The sequence below is a fragment of the Macrobrachium nipponense genome, chromosome 1 (genome assembly GCF_015104395.2).
Source record: "Macrobrachium nipponense isolate FS-2020 chromosome 1, ASM1510439v2, whole genome shotgun sequence".
Lineage (NCBI taxonomy): Eukaryota > Metazoa > Arthropoda > Malacostraca > Decapoda > Palaemonidae > Macrobrachium > Macrobrachium nipponense.
In genome coordinates, this window is record NC_087200.1 from 118,022,570 (window position 1) to 118,042,619 (window position 20,050).

The following is a 20,050-nucleotide window of genomic DNA, read 5'->3' on the forward strand; positions in this document are numbered from 1 at the left end:
GTCGTATGAAGACGTGAGTGTATTTTCGAGTTTTCTTTCTTATTTTCTTCTTTTTATCTTTTATATTTTTTTACCTCTTTGTTGTTGTTCATGTTCCTTGTGCTTGTTTGTGGCAAATTTACTTGAGCGAAGATTTTGTTGCGAATCACGCCAGAGAGAGAGAGAGAGAGAGAGAGAAACTGGGAACGGTTGCCTGGGCGAAGTGTTTGATAAGCATTTTGCATTCTTTTTCCTTTTCTATCCCCTCCCTATTTTTTTTTTATTGTTACTTTCGTGGGATTGTTATTGTGACTGGGCGTGGGGCGCGTTTGCCTTTTGTTATCCGTTATAGGGGGAAAATGTGTTAATTTTTCTTGATTGGGTTTGGTGTATATAAATACATTGATGTTATCGAGATCAGGGAAGCTTATAGAACAAAATAGCTTTCGGAAACAGGGAAAAATGGCTGATACTAAAAACACTACGACGCTACTACATTACGTGATGAACATTAGTGCGGGTGTTAGTCCATTCAGAGGGATTGTAGATGGAGTACTGTCACAGCCTGTGAATACCTTTATTGAAGGAGTTAATAATTATTTAGCGGGAAAGAATATAGTAGACAATGTAGAGGCATTTAGAGAGGCAAAAGCTTTGCTAGATTTCAATAAAGGAGACCTCTCCCACCGCTCAAGGAGTTTCCAATTTACAAAATGTCGTACCTGGACGGACTTGCAAGCATTTTTGAAAACAGCGTATGGCTCAAAGGAACACGGAGATATGGTGAGGGACCTTCGGGGTCTTTATAAACTACGGAAGGGCACTAATAGTCTCGTAGAACATAGTTCAAAACTGTTTGACACAGTGGCGGATTGAGTAGGATAGCTTTGATGAAAAGATTGAACCTACTTCAGACGAAGAATTACTTTATACCCAAATAGATAAACACAGGTCTAAATGTCCCACTGTAGATAGCACAATTTTTAATGGGACAAGCCCGAGGGATAGAGTACAAAGAGACACAGAATTTTCTCCTCCTCGTCTGTGCGCAAAAGTTGAGTATAACAAAAGATCGATCGATCAAAAGCAACAGCAGTTGCGCTGTTTCAACTGCAATAAACCAGGGCATCCAAAGAAATTGTGTAGGGTTAAATATTGTGGTATGCATAAAAGTACTGATCATTATTGGCTGTCTTGTCCGTCTCAGATACGGAGAGATGTGAGACCTACACCTCAAGGTCCTGGTAATCATTATGTGAGAACTTCCCAGGCAGGTCAAACCAGAGGGCAAAGGGATCGGCGAAATTTTTGGAAGCCCGATCAACAAAAAGGGTACAGGTGATTGGTAAATGCCATCGTGGTCTCGTGGGGGACGCCCCATAGCCCAAGCCTATAGTCTATGGAACAGTAGGGGATGTGGATATCCCGGTGTTTATAGACTTGGGGGCTTCGATAAATCTAATGGACTATAATCTGTATCAATCCATATTTTCCAATTACCCTTTGCAACCCTCAACGGAGACGGTGTGTGATGTGCAAGCCCATAGATTAAATACCCTGGGTTGTGTTCAAGTAGAGTTTACTCTCGGTGACAGAGTGTTAACAGAACCATTTTTGGTAATGAAAGGAATTGCGTTGGGCAATAAACTTTTGCTGGGTCATCCTGCTTGTAGAAGACACAAGATTTCGATCCATGCAGGTGCTAATGGGATAACAGTCGGGATACCAGGTAATTTTCTACCGTATGAGGACGTGAATAGAATGGAGGACATGGAGGTTATTGAAAGAGATGTGCTCGGTGGTATTAATGGCGGTGATACGAGTGTTATGGAGAAAGGTAATATTAAAACACACGTTGGTAATATGGGTAATGATTACGGGGGTTCTATCAGAGTTCACAGTGATAACAATGGGAGTGATGATACTAATATGGATGTTATTTCTGATACTAACATTGCTGGGGATGATACTGAGGGTGGTAATGTGTATGGGGCGGTGGAAAGGGGAGGTACTAACCATAAATATAGAGGTGTTTTATCTGAAGATATTATGTTACTACCAGGTTCAAAGACTATGGTAAAAGTTAAATTGAAGGAAATGAGAAAACCCATAGATGTGTATGTTATTGAAAATAGCGATAAGCTTAGAGGGATTGTTAGCACGGCATCGGTGAACAGTGTATCCAAGGATGGGTTTATGTGGTTAGCGTTGCTAAACTGTAATGATATAGTTAGGAGATACCAGAAAAACACATATATATTGGATTTCCAAGATTGGAGTTGTGATAGTGGTTCAGTGGCTATCGTAGAGGGGAGTTTTCTGAGGCAGAAATGCAATCAAGGAAACAAACATTCAGAGAACATTTAGCTAATGCGGATTATAGCTAACACGTTGAAGCGATAAGCGGGCTCTTGGCAGAATTTGGGGATACGGTAGCCTTACAACGTGATAAATTGGGGTTGACTAATGTGTTAGAGCATAAGGTAAATTTGGAGAGTGACACAAAACCTATTCATATTCCTGCATATCGCATACCTTTCAAAATCAGAGAACAGGTAGAGAAAGAGGTTAATAGATGGGAAGAAGAAGGAATCATTAGACCCAGCGTGTCTCCTTACAACTTTCCCTTGTTAGCGGTGCCTAAGAAACACGGTTCTGTCCGTGTATGCGTCGATTATAGATGTTTAAATGAGAAAACGATCCCTGACCGCTACCCAGTCGCGTGTATACCAGAATAATTTTGTTGAAATTGGGGGACATAATATTTATAGCTCAATTGATTTGGCGCAGGGTTTCTTACAGGTCCCTCTTAGTGAGAGTAGCAAGGAATATACCGCTTTTTCAGTGCCCAAGGGACACTATGAATTCACGCGAATGCCTTTCGGTTTATCAGGCAGTCCGATGACTTTTACCAGGTTGGTGAACAGAGTTTTGCACGGGTTATTGGGCAAAAAATGTTTTTGTGTATATGGATGACATCCTGATCGCAACGGACACGATCCCACAACACCTGGAAGTGCTTACAGAAGTACTTAGGAGGCTGAGATTAGCGGGGTTGAAAATCAAGCTAGCCAAGTGCTCGTTCTTGAAAAAGCAGATCACATATCTAGGTCACGTCATATCCAAGAAAGGGGTATCCAAGAAAGGGGTTAGAGTAAATGATGATAAAGTCAAAGCAATAGCAAATTTTCGCACCCCCAGATCAAAGAAAGAGATTAAGTCATTCCTGAGTATCGCCGGTTTCTTTAGGTTTGTAAAAGGGTTCTCTAATATAGCAGCTCCCCTAACTGATGTGTTGCGGGAAGACGTTCAATTTCAATGGAAGGAACCCCAGGTGGAGAGTTTTCAAAAGCTCAAAGACGCGCTAATGAATCCCCCTGTTTTGAAGTTTCCAGATTTTAGGGAACCTTTTACATTAGTGACTGATGCAAGCCAGGAAAGTATAGGTGCTTGCCTTATGCAAAAGTTCGATGGGAAATTTCATCCTCTAGCTTTTTATAGCAGGAAGTTCAGGACAAAGGGCAGCAACGAGAAGTCCATGGCCACCATAGATAAAAAAGCCTTTGCAATAGTGTCGAGCTTAGTTAATTTTAAAATGTTACTGATGGGGAATAAAGTAGAAGTTCTTACAGACCACAAACCATTACTAGATCTTTTTAATAAACCAGATTTGTCACCCAAAAGAGCTCAATGGTTTTTAACTATCAGAGATTTTGATGCAAAGTTCAAATATATAGAGGGCAAATTTAATGTCGTTGCTGATGCTCTCAGTAGGAGTTTTCATGACACGGAAGGTTTCCAAGTCACGCAAGTCACTAGCGAAACCATACAATGGGATATACCTCTCGTAGAGCAAAGGCAAGATGAAGACGAGATTTTAGCAGATGCAAAAGCGTTTCTAAGAGGGGAATTAGTCAGGAAACGTTATAAGCTGCCTTTTCGGGTTTTGGGGGAGTTAGAAGGTAATCTATTGGTTAGGAAAATTAAATATAAGTTGAGAACCAGTGAAAGTAAAGGAGATGCGACACAGATCATAATTCCGAAGGTCCTAATTCCAGTAGTTTTGGATATAGTTCATTGCAGGTTCGGTAGTCCTCACTTGGGAATAGAAAAAACGTATGATGAGGTTCGTGCTAAATACATTTGGAAAAATATGGGGAAAGATGTGGAAAATTTCGTAAGGAATTGTACGGTGTGCAACGCATGTAAGCCTGCAAGGACAACTTCATGCAAATTAGGATCATATCCTATACCGAGTAGACCTTTTCAGAGAATACATATGGATATCCTGGGAAATTTTTGTGAGTCTAGATATGCAATCAAGTACTTGTTAGTGATAATAGATGAACTTAAAAGGATAGTAGAAATTTTCCCACTTAAGCATAAAACGGCTGAAGAAGTAGCCATAGCGTGTTTCAATGGTATCATTTGCAGATATGGCTCACCCGAAGTTCTATTAACCGACAATGGGAGGGAATTTGTGAACAAAACTTGAATGTTTTAGCTGAAGTCATGGGGATACAGAAAGTGACAATTATTCCATACAGACCCGAGGCAAATGGGTTGTGCGAACGAGCAAACAGGAAAGGGCTCGAGGCTCTCAGGAAAACTGTAGGTGGTAATGATAAGAATTGGGACAGATATATTAATGTTGTTAGACATAGTATTAACACTATGGTTAGTGATTCAATTAAAATGCCCCCATTTGAAGTTTTGTTTGGTTGTCCAGTGCAAGGCACATTTGATTTGCTAACTATGCCTCATCATGGGGAGGATACGGTCGAGGCGTTAATATCCACAGCGAGAGAGAGCCACGCATGTCTCAGCCGTAATCTCGAATCCACAACCAGAGATATGGTACAGAAGAGTAATAGTAAATCGTTCTGATCCCAAGATCAATGTCGGAGACAAGGTATTTTTAAAACTTAACGTGAGAAATGAGTTTTAAATTTCAAAAACTAGGCCCGAAGAGAAACAGGTCAGTCGAGGCTAACACATATCTCGAAATTGAAAATAATTGGTCGTGGTGATTATATATTGTCGCGCAATTGCATTTTTTTCTTTTTTTTCTTGCTGTCTGCTTTTGCGATTTGGTGACAGAATGCCTACACATTTTTTTTTCTCTTTTATTTCCTTCTACATTTTTTTTCTTATTATGCGCAAATCTGCGGCATTCTGGCGTAAGATTTCGGGGTTAATATTTTACGTAGGTACATGTTGAAATACGGCAAATTTTTGCTTTAGCTAAGAAACGGGGTGGTGTTTTTGGCGTGGGGTCATTGGTTAAATAGAGGAAATATTTATATCACCAGAGTGGTGTTATTATTAAGATGATGATTAATATATATATAAGGAGATGGTATTAATCCTTGAGGGTGACTTCCTTTTTTTTTTTTTGGTAGGTATATAAATCATGGAATGTGAGTTTTATCGTAGTTTTTTGTCCCGAATAGTGATAATTTTTTTATATAATTGGACAGTATCGTTTGGGAGAATTATGTCTTCGAGACAATCTTTGAACACCTTGGTCATATCCGAGAGAGAGTTCTGCGGAGTGTATGTACTTACGTAGTTCAGTATAGAACATTTTTTTTTTTTTGTTTTTTTTTTTGAGAGTCATGAGTTTCTGGTGTCGCGAGTCTGACTATGCTGCAGTCCGAAGCACTGACGTGTTCCACCAAGTGTGTTTTTTTTTTTTTTTGCTAAGGTTGCATGTAACGAGTCCGGCGGTTGCGGATTTTTCTTTGGAGTTGATTACTTGGGGATTTGCACTATTTTCGTAGATGCTGATTATGTATTTCCATCGGGAAGTATCATGTAAGGGGATTCTTTTCTGGTCATTTCTGGTCGATGGGATTGTTGCGGTAGCAGATTCCGTAATGGTACACATTCCGTTTGGGAAAAATATTGAATTATATACTATGTTTCTTTTCTCTTATGGGCACTGTTACTGGGGGAAAGTTTACTTATTATTGTCGTTATCTTTTTTTTTCTTCCTCTCTCTCTCTTTTTACGAGAGTTGTTGTAATGAGGGTTAAGCTCTAAATAGATTTTTATCTTAGATAGGAGATATAATTTGTCAGGGTATGTGAGTTGGACAGAAGGGGTGTTCGGCATTATATTTTATGGAGGCTAGTTATATAAACCATAAAGGAGTTTTTGCTGTTAGACGTTATGGGTTCTCTTTTGATGGTGTATCTGTCATATATGGGATTATTTGTGATGATTCAGTAGGTAAAGATTATATTTGGTTTAGCAAGGAATTTTTAATATTTGACTAGTAGATTGAAAATATACAGTAGAGACCCGGTTCACGACCGTATTAGAACTCGACTAATCGGATTTCGCCACTAAATTTCCAATAAACTTTGTATCTGTTTTCAACCAAAAACCAGTTTCCGACCCCGACCATATGATGTTGTAAACAAAAACTGTTTCCGCCAGCTGCCGCTAGTTGGCGTCATCCAGTGCTACCAAATGTAGCATAATTTCATGTTTTTTAGCATAATTTGACCCAAGAATTGGAGCTTAGCATAATTTCTTTCACACTTAGGGTTCTAGTACAATTTTAGAATGTATTTTCACTAAAATTTTAAATAAAATGCAGAAAATTCCTCAATTTCATACACAGCTATAGTGGAATGTATCTTCAAGTGAAATTGCCTCAAAAGAAAGCAGCACTAACAAATGAGTTAATTGCTAAGTTTGAACCCAACTAAGGAATGTTAAATTTTGTAAATAATAAAATAAATACCCACAGTGGCATGACAAACAATCAGTAAAGTGTAATAATGTTTTTTCTTATGAGTAAAGAATACTTTTTTTTCCTTTTTTAAGTTTTATTTTTTTCAGTAATCAAAATTTTAATATGTCTGAAGTGATTTTACCACAATTTTCAAGTATTTATTCATTGTGTATGTGATCTATTAAAGAAAAGTGTTTCAGTGCATGATAAGATCAAGTAATAAGTACGTATATTTTTCTTCTTGAGTAGAGACTGTTTGTTTGTTTACCTTTTTTTTTTAGTTTTAATTTTTCAGGAAATATCAGTAAATAACAAAATGTTATATTTGAAGTAATTTTCACACATTTTCAAGTATTTATTAATTGTTTATGTGACCTGTTAAAGAAAAATGGTTCTGAGTGGCATGATAATGATGCAGTAATAAGTAAAAACTTGTTGTTTTTCTTCACATTTGTATGTGTGATCTTCACACATTTGTCAAATAGTATAATAGTGATTGCATATCAAATAGTGTACTAGTGATTGCGTATGTGATCTATTAAAGAAAAATGGTGTTTTATTACGAGTTTCCTAACATCATCAAATATTAGTTATAATATTGTCTGTTCGTCACTTTTTATCATTTCACCTATATATAAATGTTTTAAATTTCCATACATCGTGTTTTTAGCTCAAATGTATTAGAGAAATGAGATAATGATAGATTAAAATAGCTAATTCTGGCACAAAAATTGCACCATATTTTGCATAAATCTTGCTTGGACCGACATAGCAATAATTAGCAAAACGGTTGGTAACATTGGTGGACGCCACTCAGTGACTCAGCATTTTTTTTAAAGTCGCAACTAATGTTTACAAACATTCAAAATGCATTGGGGTCGTGTCTTGTACCACCTTGCGCGCATTCGTTTTGCTTTTTTCGGTGGTATCAACGTAGACATATTCTAAAACCATGCTCACACTTGAGACGCGCGTTTCAGTAGCAAATGCAATACGTATTTAAGTGTTAGGGTTTGGAGTGAAGCAATGTTGCGTACGAGGTTACATGTGCGGTTCGGTAGCGAATGCAATCTTTAAGCTTTGTTTAGCTTTCCGGGAAAAAGAAGAAGTTAGTCATAGTTTATATCAGAGAGCTACTATGCCATATTAAGTGCGTAGTAATCAAGAAATTGAAAAGAAGAATCTTTTATGTCGTACTGTAATACGTTAATGTTTACGTTGTAAGATTTGGTAGTGAAAACCCAGTTACATACGTAACATGTTCGGTTTGGTAGCAACGCAATCTAAGCTTTTTAAGCGTGCCGGTAAAGAAGACGTTAGCCTTAGTTAACTCAGAATCCGCTACGGTATACATTAATTATAGAAATTAAGTAGATTCTTTTATGTCTACTGTAAAAATATTCGTCATTGTTTTACGTGTGAGATTTGGTAGTGAAACCACTGTCCACATACGTAACGTGTTGCCGTTCGGTAGCGAACGCAATCTTAATCTTTTGTTAAGCTTGCTGGTAAAGAGGAGGTTAGCCTTAGCTTAATCAGAGAAGCCGCTATGGTATAGATTAATTAAAGAAATTAAGAAAGATTCTTTTATGTCTACTGTAAAACAAAGACGTCAATGTTTCGTATGAGGTCTGGTAGTGACACAGTTTACATATGCAACGCGTGCGGTAACGAACGCAATCTGTATGCTTCGTAAAAGCGTCCTCGTTAAAAAAAAAAAAAAAAAAAAAAAAAAAAAAAAAAACAAAAAAAAAAAAAAAAAAAAAGGAGGTTAGCTTGATATTAAAAACTCAAGAGATGCCTGGTACGTAATGGTATAGTAATAAAGACATTAAGAAGATTCTTTTACTTATGTGTACGTATATATGTACCATGCAGTACCATAATAATTGTCAAAGTCCAATAAGCTTTTGAAACCAGCCCTGATATTGGACAATTTGCCGTAAAAGACGCACCTTTTTTTATAAGAGCAAATTTATGAAACAAAATCGTTTTAGTATCATAACATTACATTTACTGAAAGATAATTTTTCAAGCGATTTGTATACAGTAGTGCAGTCGACTCCGTAAAAGATTTATTACCATAAATTAATATCGAATGTAAATGTTCTATGGCTTATAGCGAGATAATGGTTTCTTTACTACCATAGTCCCCGATATAAACCACCAGGGCTGCGCTAGGTTTGTTTTTTACCTCCTAAATGCCGACTTACTGTAGGCAAAATTTTTGCAAGTTTTTGATAATATAGATTGGGTTTAATTTTTAATAGTTATTAATTTACTGTAATAATAGACTTGCTTTTCAATGCTTTTATTATGTTAGCAACACGTTTTATGCCTACCCACTACACTACGTTGGTACTTACTATTTACCTAGGTAGCCTATAGAGCTTGGTCAACAATCAGGTGGACACAGGGTAGTTTTCTTTTATACGTATATTACACATTAAAATTATAAATATCACGTTTAAACATGATATTTATTTGTTTTAAACTTTTTAACTTATTTAGTTGTAATTTACATGTAATGTATTGTATAAAAAGGCAAGGTTAGGTAATAACTGATGGTCAAGAATGGATTAATCTATTTTTTAGTTATTTCTTATGGGAAAACTTGATTCAGTTCTCGAAATAATCGAATTTGCGACGCTCCTTCTGGAACGAATTATCGTCGAGAACTGAGGCTCTACTGTATTAATTAATGACGGATTTGTAGGGTACAACAAGACTTTAGTCATTTTATGACCATGTAGACCTTTTAAATACGGACACAACAATGGATTTTGGAGAATTCCCAACTCTACGTGATGATGGCGATGGAGGACGACTTCGTTCTACAGTACCAGAGGTCGAGTCGAGTCTACACGAATGGCGTTTCTATGGACTGCCTTTGCAAAGGAACACGAGGTCCTTTCGATATTTCGTCTCCAGAAATAATTTCTGGGATAAACTCAGGGGTCTGCAGTCTTCGATGAGGCGGGGGTGTGCAGTAGCACTTGCATAGAAGGCACAGGATCTTTTCATTGATAACGGAATGGTGACCACGTTTACTTCAGTAGAAAACGTTCGAATCTAACAGTTTCGCGACGAGAGGGGTTGGATACCACTCACGAGGTTCACAGACGCTGAATAATGGCGAGTGCTGAGTTGTTTCGAGTTGGTTTACGTACTCGACCTGCGTCTACAACAATTCGCTTGTCCTACAGGGATCCCAGCCGTTTGATGGTTCCTGCAGGGTTCTCTCGGATTTTCTTCATGGTACTTAGTCGGGCGTGTCTACAACTCGTCTACCAAAGTGTTTCATCAGCACTTACAGGAAGCCATAAGGCGGTTTCGAAATCCCTGCCTACAGTGGAGACCGTTACAGTCCCGCCGCTGGAGGATAGTGGTGAGGATGAGCCTTTCTTTTTCGACGACCGTTACACTATACCAATAGTAATGGTCATGCTAGGTGCTATACTGATCACAATTTGTGTGCTAGGAGTTCTTAAACTTTTAAGTATGCGACGAAGCACAAGGGCTCCAGCAACGGAGGTGGCCTTAAGTCATGTGGTAAATTGATACATTTGTGCATTAGTTGCCGCCACGGTGTGCGACGGAGTGCACTACTTTTTTTTTTTTTTGAGCCAGCCAATGTGTTTTATATATATGAGCTGTTTGTGAACAGTGGCTAGGCGGGAGCTAGCAATTTTGGGTGGCCGAGCTCGTCTGTCAGATGAAAAGAAGGGCAATGATTAATAATATGTTTAAAGTGCCAATGTAATGTTAAGTGAAGTCACATATCACTTCTCGCTTGGAGACGGGCTGAACTGTAAGGGGCAGCTTGCGTGAGAAAGGAATTTGAATACGCAAGCAGTTTAACCGAGAGATTACTCACCCAGTCGAGAGGCGTGTACATTCATTTGTACGGATGTTAGAGGCCTAATAGTCCAAGGCACTTGCGAAAGTGACATTCTTTTAGGTGAACGCCAAGAGGTTAAGCGGTACATGCCGAGTGTCGGGAGACAAAGCCCCATCGTAAAGGTAGGACATATTCTATAAAGACTTACAAAACCGTTACCTTTGGAAAAGAGAGAGAAGTGTGAAATACTCTCTTTACATGAATACTTCGAAAAGAGTGATGTGTGTGATATGATATTGTTAGTATACAATAAAGTTTTGTACATACTTACCTGGCAGATATATACTTAGCTTAGGTCTCTGACGTCACAACAGAAAATTCAAAACTCGCTGGCACACGCTACAGGTAGGTCAGGTGATCTACCTTACCCGCCGCTGGGTGGTGGATGTAAGAACCAGTCCCCCTTTCTTGTCAGATTATTTTCTTCCACCTGTCTCCTGAGGGGAGGCTGGGCGGGCCATCAATCGTATATATCTGCCAGGTAAGTATGTACAAAACTTTATTGTATACTAACAATATCATTTTTGTACATGAACTTCCCTGCCAGATATATACTTAGCTGATTGACACCCTTGGTGGAGGGAAAGAGACACATACTCACCTAGAAAGTGGGGACAACACATGTTAAAGGAATAAAAAATATAAACCTCTGGTTCTTACCTGATTTAGGCAGAAGACTTCATAGTTACTGTCTATTAGTCTGCGTTGCCTAAAGAGTCTCAGCGAGGGAGTGACCTATGGCTGAAGAACTCTTTGGGTCTACCAATGGGAACTGAGTCCACTTACTTGGCAGAATCCAAGCAGGGTCTGGTCAATGGGGATCAACCCGCTTACATGCCAGAGCCTATCACTACCAATTGCAAGGAGCCTCAAGCACAACCGATCACCTAACCAAATACTAATATTAGTATACGAAAGAAGGAGCTGCCTCCTGCAACCTCCTTCGTACAACCAAAAACTCAAAATTAAAACTAACAGGGAAAAAGATTAAAAGGATGTGTTTCAGCTCCCTGCCCCAGCACTGAATCCGCCGATACGTAAGGGCCTAGCCCAAAAAACACTTTTCATACGTAATCGATACGTCTTTAGGTAGTGATTGGAGAAGACTGATTCACACCTCCAAAAAGTGGCCTTCATGAGGTTTTGCAATGACATATTCTTCTTGAAAGCCAAAGATGTCGCGATGGCCCTTACTTCGTGCGCCTTGACTTTCAGAAGACTAAACTGTTGCTGATTGCATGAAGTGTGGGCTTCTCTAATAACCTTCCTGATAAAGAATGAGAGGGCATTTTTAGATAAGGGCCTACTGGGTCCCTTAAGAGCACCAGAGATTGCTCTCATTAGCAGCAAGTCTTCTCTTCCTCTGAAGATAAAATTTCAGGCTTCTCACCGGGCAAAGAGATCTCTCCTCTTCTGTCCCAACTAAGGAGGATAAGCTTTTAATTTCGAAGCTCCTGGGCCACGTGAAGAAGGGTTTTCATTTTTGGCTAAGGAAAGCCGGAAGAAAAGAGCAAACCGTGGAGCCTCCTTGGAAACCTACCTCACCTTCTAGAGCATGCAGCTCGCTGACCCTCTTCGCTGAAGCTAACGCACAGAGAAAAAGAGTCTTCATCGAAAGGTCTCTGAAACGAAGCTGTATGGGGAGGTTCGAACCTTGAGGACCTCAGGAAGAGCAGCACGACATCTAAGATTCCAGCTAGAAACTAAGGAGGAGGTTCTTTTAAACCCGTCTCAAAAGATTTGATTAAATCATGGAGGTCCTTGTCTTCGGATATGTTTAATCCTCTATGATGAAAAACTGAGGAAAGCATGCTCCTGTAGCCCTTGATGGTGGAGACTACTAACCCGCAGTTTTCCCTCAGGAAGATAAGGAAATCTGCTATCTGAGTCACAGAGGTACTGGAGGAGGAAACTTTATGAGTCCTGCACCAACGTTGAAAAACATCCCACTTCGACTGGTAGACTCTAGATGTGGAAGGTCTACGTGCATTGGCAATAGCCCTTGCAGACTTTGCCGAAAAGCCCTTAGCTCTGACGAGACTCTTGATAGTCTGAATCCAGTCAGACTGAGAGCGGGGAGGTTTTTGTGAAACCTGTCGAAGTGGGGCTGTTTGAGCAGATCGACTCTTAGTGGTAGGGATCTTGGAACATCCACCAGCCATTCCAGTACCTCTGTGAACCAGTCGTGGGCGGGCCAGAACGGAGCTATCAAAGTCATCCTTGCTCCCTCTGAAGCTGCGAACTTCCTTAACATTTCCCCTAGAATCTTGAAAGGTGGGAACGCGTAAAGATCCAGGTTTTTCCAATCCATCAGGAATGCATCTATTGCCACTGCTCTTGGGTACGCAATAGGGGAGCAGTATAGATCTATCCTCGCATTCCTGGAGGTCACAAAGAGATCGAGATGGGGCCTGCCCCACGTCCTCCACAGCTCCTGGCATACGTCCGAGTGCAGAGTCCACTCTGAGGGAAGGACTTGATTCCTTCTGCTTAGCAGATCCGCTCTGACATTTCTTTCTCCCTGTACGAACCTGGTGAGAAGACTTATCTTCCTTTCCTCTGACCACAGGAGGAGCGATCTCGCTGTCTCGTACAGGGAGAAAGAGTGAGTCCCCCCCCTGTTTTCCGAATGTAGCCAGGGCTGTAGTGTTGTCCGAGTTGATCTGAACTGATTTTCCCTTTACGAGGGGTTCCGAAGGTTTGAGACCTAACCAAATCGCTGTTAGCTCTTTCTTGTTGATGTGCCAGGACACCTGATCCCCCATCCAGGTGCCTGACACTTCTCTCGACCCGAGAGTAGCTCCCCAAACCTATGTCCGAAGCGTCTGCATATAACACTAGGCTGGGGTTCCGACCTGCAAGGAAAGGCCTTCCTTGAACAGTAGAGGGTCTAGCCACCAACGTAGATCCTCCTTCATCTCTTGCGAAATCTTGAACGCAAAGTCCAGACCTTGAGATCTTCGATTCCAGTTCCTCGTCAGGAAGAACTGTAGGGGATCTGAGGTGCAACCTCCCCAGAGAAACGAATTGCTCCAGCGAGGAGAGTGTCCCCAACAGACTCATCCACTCCCTCTGCTGTGCATACATCTTTCTCTAGAAAGATTGCTACCTTCTCCGAACCTCGGTTATCCTCTCTGGGGAAGGATACGCCCGAAAAACCTGAGAAGCCATCAGAATCCCCAGATAGATACGCTCTTGACTGGGGATTAGCTGTGACTTCTCGAAATTCACTAGCAAACCAAGAGAAGCTGCTAGATTCAACGTCAATCGTAGTTCTCCAGACATTTCTCTCCTTGGATTTGGCCCTGATAAGCCAATCGTCCAAGTAGAGGGAAATCCTCACTCCCTCGAGATGAAGCCACTGAGCAACATTCTTCATTAGCCCTGTGAATACTTGGGGGGCCGTGGAAAGGCCGAAGCATAAGGCCCTGAACTGAAAAACGTTCCCTCCCCACATGCATCTGAGAAATTTGCGAGAAGAAGGATGGATCGGCACATGGAAGTAAGCGTCCTGAAGGTCCAGTGACACCATCCAGTCCCCGGACGAAGAGCTGCTAAGACTGATGAAGTCGTCTCCATAGCGAACTTCCTCTTCTTCACAAAGACATTCAGGGCGCTTACGTCCAGAACCGGCCTCCATCCTCCTGAGTTCTTGGGAACTAGGAACAGACGGTTGTAGAAACCCGCGGAAAGAGGGTCCTGAACCATCTCTATTGCCTCTTTCTCTAACATCAGCTCTACTGCTAGAGCGAGGGCTTGATTCATTAGTGGGTCTTTGTATTTGGCCACCAGTTCCGTTGGAGTGGTGGTCAAAGGTGGTCTCAAGATAAAGGGAATGAGGTATCCCCTCTTGATGATAGCGAGGGACCAGTTGTCCGCCCCCTTTCGTGCCCAGACATCTGCAAAGTTCAGAAGTCTGGCACCCACAGTTGTCTGGAGGACACACGAGCTACTTCTTGGCCCTAATAGACCGAGAGAAGGTCCTTCCTCTTCTAGGTGGTCTCGAACCTCTGGAGGAAGAAGAGCGAGACGAAGGGCCTCCTCGAAAGGGTTCTTGCCTACTCTGAGTCTCCTTCTTCGTCTTCTGTTGGAATGAAGGTTTCGGGATTCTAGCAGAGCGAGCTAGCATATCCTGCGTCGCTTTTGCTGACAACGAGCTGGAGATATCATTAATTATCTTCTTCGGGAAGAGTTGCGGAGAAAGTTGGGAATACAACAAGGAAGCTCTCTGTGCGTGAGAAACAGCCTTGGTAAGAAAAGAGCAGAAAACGGCCCTCTTCTTTACTACTCCTGCACCAAAAAGTGAAGCAATCTCCCCGGATCCGTCTCTCACTGCCTTGTCCATACAAGACAGAACTGCGTGAAGGTCTTCAGGTGAAAGAGTGTCTTGCTCTTGAGTCCTCTTAGCCAAGACTCCAAGGGTCCAGTCAAGAAAGTTAAAAACTTCTAAGACTCGGAACATTCCCTTCAGAAAGGTGATCCAACTCGCTCATACCCCACGTCGTCTTCGCATAATTAAGCGCGAGCGACGTGCGGAATCAACCAACAAAGAGAAGTCCGAGTCTGCTGAAGAGGGAAGAGTCAGACCCAAGGGCTCTCCTGACTCGTACCAAAACCCCATCTTACCCGTCAGTTTGGACGGGGGAAAAGAAAAAACGGTCTTGCCTTTCTCTTCTTTTGATACCAACCAGTCGTCAAAGTTCTTAAGAGCCTTCTTCATCAACACTGTCGGCTTCATCTTAACTACTGAAGACTTCTTAGCAGTATTGGTTGTAGAAAATAAGGACGGAGGAGACGGAGGAGCAACGGCCGAAAGAGACTCCCCAAAATCTTGCAAGAGGAGGTCGGTCAGTCTCTTATATGAAGAAACCGAAGCATCCTTGGGCAAATCTTCCTCAGAATCCCCAAGAAATTCTTCCGAAGAATGACGTTTAGAAGTTCTACTGCCCGGAGGAGAGCTAATCCTTGGAGAGCGCCTACTAGGCGAGCGCCTACTGGGAGAAAATCCACTGGGAGAGCGCTTACATGGAGAGCGCCTACTAGGAGAACTCCTACCAGGAGAGCGCCTACTTGGAGAGCGCCTACCAGGAGAGCGCCTACTTGGAGAGCGCCTCCTAGGAGAGCGCCTACTTGGGGAGCGCCTACTAGGAGAGCGCCTACTTGGGGAGCGCCTACTAGGAGAGCGCCTACTAGTGGAAGCTCGCCTGTCGGAAACAAAGTCTATATCCACAGAAGAGCGTCTGGATAAGGGAGAGCGCCTATCAGGCTCTCTGCGCCTGCTAGGCTCTAGGCGCCTGCCATCCTCAATACGCCTGCCAGGCTCTTGGTGCCTATCAGGCTCAAAACCCCTACCAGGTTCTTGACGCCTGCCACGGGGAGAGAAAACATCCACAGAGGATTCCCTGTCAGAAGCGCGGCGCTTACAAGGCTCTGAGCGCCTATCCAATCGGGAGTGATCCAACGGAGAAGAATGCTTCCATTGGCGCCTACAAGGCTCTTGGCGCCTACTAGGCTCCTTGCGCCTAGTCGAGCGTCCGTCAAAAGGAGAGTGGCCACCGGGCGAAGAACTCTTCCTTCACTCCTGACAAAAAACGAGGCTCTTGACGTCTGTCAAGCTCTTGACGCCTAACTGAAGAGGAGCGGAAATCCTGAGGAGAGAGCCTGTCCGGCTCCTTACGCCTGACATGCTCACAACTCTTGCTGGGGAGAGAGGAGAGCCTACTCGGAGATTGATCCCGAACTTCAGCCTGCACTTCTGACTTCCTGCTACGAGGCTCAAAAACTTCTCTAGCCGGAGGAGATCTAGCAGAAGGAACGTTCTTAGACTTCTTCACCGGAAGAGAGGCGTCCTTCCGACGATGAGAAGTCCCGGCAATAGACTCCGCTAAAGCCGCAATCTGCGCCTGCAGACCCGCCAGGATACGCGCAGGAGACCTCTTAAACTCCTCTACAGGAGACGAAGTCCGAGACCGAACAGGAGAAGCGTAAACAGACGAAATCTTGGCTCTCTTGCGTTCCACTTCTGGTTCTTCCGCGAAGGATTCGGGGCTGGAAGGAAGGGCGCAAGGAGCTTTACAGGGCCTCTTGAGAGGGCGAGACGACTCCGAGGCGCTCCATCTACGCTGAGAAGGCGAGAAGAGACGAGAAGCACTGGCGCAAAAACTCCTTCTTGGCTCGATCCAAGGCAGCCTGGGAACGAGCAACAGGATCTGCCGAGGGGACGCCTGACGGTGGGGGTTTCTCCCTAACCTTCCTGCGGCTTTCAACTTTCCTCCTCCACTGGGTCTGGGAGTCTGGAAGAGGTCTAGGCCTGGAAGCGTTAGTGAGCCGGTCAGACGCACCCTCCACTGCACTAGGGGCACTGCACTGATCACTTGCACTATCATCACTCTTACCTTGTCGAGAGCGAGCGAGGCTCTCCTTACTCCTGATCGAGGCTCTCCCGGAAGCAACTTCCGAAAACGAATCTTCGGGTTCAAAGCTGGGCGCAGGGGCTGAAACCGGAGAAGGAACTACTTCTACTACAGGATTCTCAGCGTCAACTTCACTCACCCTCGATCTACTAGAGCTCCTTGAAGAAGCCTTGCGTGCCCTATCCTTCTCCAACTTTCTCACATAAGAAGAGCCTTCCAACCATCCTCATCCAAATTCTCACACTCTTTGCAAGGGTTAATAAAAGAGCATTCATTCCCTCTACAAGACGACATACAGTGAGGATCTAATGCAGCTTTAGGAAGCCTTACTTTACATTCCTTCACTGAACAAACCCTAAATAAACTAGGTTTCTTAACTTCAGAATCATCCATGATTATTAATTCTAAGAGAAATCCAAAAGAAAAATCCAAATAACAATCCAAAAAGCGTATGCCAAGCCAACAAACAAAGGGTACTTCACCAAAATCCAAATCGTCGGCAACGAGAAAGAAGTTAACTATCGTAAGGACTGAACAACAGGTGTTGTCCAGCCGGCGACAGAAAATAATCTGACAAGAAAGGGGGACTGGTTCTTACATCCGCCACCCAGCGGCGGGTAAGGTAGATCACCTGACCTACCTGTAGCGTGTGCCGCGAGTTTTGAATTTTCTGTCGTGACGTCAGAGACCTAAGCTAAGTATATATCTGGCAGGGAAGTTCATGTACAAAAATGTCTTTTATGCCTTATTATCTTTATTACTGATGGGTCCTATTCCATGGCTAATTTAGAGATGGGAATCTCTAACCTGACTAATACAATGTACTTATTGACAATTTGGGTATGGGAGATAATTCTTAGTCAGGAGGGTATAATGTTAACTTACTGGTTTCTTTATGGGCAGATTTAGCTTTTATGCCTTTATGACTTATTAATCATTTTGTCCTATTTTATAACCAACTGCTTTGGGTAATAAATAGTATATTTTTGTACTTACGAGATCTTAATAGCCTAATGACATGATTGCAGACAGAGGGCACTACTGACTACAGGTTAGAGTTTCCAGTTTGTGTAGTTTTAGTGAACGGGGGGGTGAGTAAAGTATATATATACATGCACACACAATATATATATATATATATTATATATATATATATATATATATATATATATATATATATATATATATATATATATATATATATATATATATATATATATATACAGGCAGTCCCCGGGGTTACGGCGGGTTCAGCTTACAACGTTCCAAGGTTACAACACTTTTCAATTATATTTATCAGAAATTATTTCCAGGTTTACAATGCATGTTTTTCAATATACATTTATCAGAAATTATTTTCCAGGTTTATGACACATTCCAGGGTTACGACGCCTACAATGCTGATCTGGCAGAAGAAATATGACACCAAAAATGCAAAATAATAATTAATTGAAGGGTTTTTTTATGAAAAATGCAACAAGAATGCAGTTGACATAGTTTTCAATGCACCCAAAGCATTAAAAGTAAGGTTTTCTTTAAATTTTTGATGATGTTCCGGCTTACAACGATTTTTGTCTCACGGCGTGTCTCAAGAACGGAACCCTCGTAGTAACCGGGGGACTGACTGTATTATATATACGTATATAATATTCATAAACACAATTATATAAAACTTACTTTTAATGATGCAGGGGGTTTAGTATACACAATCTCTGGACTTTGCAAGAGAGATGACATATACACTTTCCATGATTCTTTATTTTGAAAAGACAGACTGCTTTTCACTGAAGGTGATGATCTCTGCAACTCTGCATTCTCTGAACCATTAAGAAAGAAAGATAAATTGTCTATGACTGCCCTGTTTACTGCCTTTGATATAATATACTACAAATTCAAACACTGAAGAAATTTCTGAACATCATAACAATTTACCTCTTATAGCTTGTAAAAGAGAAAACATTAACACGAGCATTAGCCTCCAAACTGGGAGCTAGTATGTACATGTTTATGAAGCTGTAATTGGGACAGGGTAAATTAACAGCTGTCAGGTCTTAAGATGCTGAGAGGAACAAAGTTGACTGGCAGTTGGACTTGTAACTTAAATAGAATTCCTTCACTGTGACTGGCGCTTGTATGGAAAATGGACCATCAATGATACTGCCTGATCACCATCCCCCCCCTCTCTCTTCCTTTCCCTCCCACTCAAAATCTGTTGTTGCAACAAAATCACATCCAACAATAGTTAACTTTATGTAGTTAAACCAGATATCCAATACAGTGGTACCTCGACATACGAAAGGCTCAACTTACGAAAAACTCGAGATATGAAAGCAAATACGAAGATTTTTTTGGCTCTACATACGAAAATAGTTCAAGTTACGAAAGGCTTTTTCTGTAAAGTCCCGAGATTCCCCCAGACCACCGAGAACAATTTTAAAACTCGCGCGCCACCAACTGAGTAAACTCGCCACTATCCTCCCGCCCTCCCATTGGTTCCTGATGCTAATCACTGCTGCAATACATTTAATAAAGAAAAATTAGGTAAAGATAGAATAAAGAATAGAAATGAATGGTTATTATACTGTTTGGTAGTTTCAGTAGTTGAAGATAAATAATGAAAATTTGATTATTGTACGTACTGTGTACTAGGTGACAGTGGTTGCTTGGCGATCGTTCGGTACTCATAAGTGCTGCACGTAAACAGAAGTTTGGAAGCTTCTTTTTTTTTTTTGATTGTTTATTATAGTTAATGGTTACTTAATAATTATTTGAAATGAGTAGTACATGCAATACATTTAATAAAAAGAAATTGTGAATTAGATATCATAAAATATAAAATAAATCAGACTGCTATTATCGAAGCCAACAAATACGTATTTTCTAGAATTCTTCTTCTGTTTTAATATTACACATATGTGTCATTAATAAGCGAATCCCACAGGAAAATGATAGTCAGAAATCCAAGCGCTTTTTGTACAAAAGTTTGGCTTGGCTATGGGTAATCCCTTATCT

General features: G+C 41.5%; 2 protein-coding genes across 5 annotated transcripts in view; one reads left to right on the forward strand and one right to left on the reverse strand.

Moving 5' to 3' along the window:
• LOC135219579 (uncharacterized) overlaps nt 1–20,050 on the forward strand; it is a 331,388-nt gene that overhangs the window by 198,316 nt on the left and 113,022 nt on the right. The window lies entirely within an intron of this gene.
• LOC135220048 (uncharacterized) overlaps nt 1–20,050 on the reverse strand; it is a 68,474-nt gene that overhangs the window by 36,346 nt on the left and 12,078 nt on the right. The window contains exon 3 of the mRNA XM_064257377.1: nt 18,716–18,855. Within this exon, the coding sequence (XP_064113447.1) occupies nt 18,716–18,855 (140 nt within the window). The remainder of the gene's footprint in view (nt 1–18,715; nt 18,856–20,050) is intronic.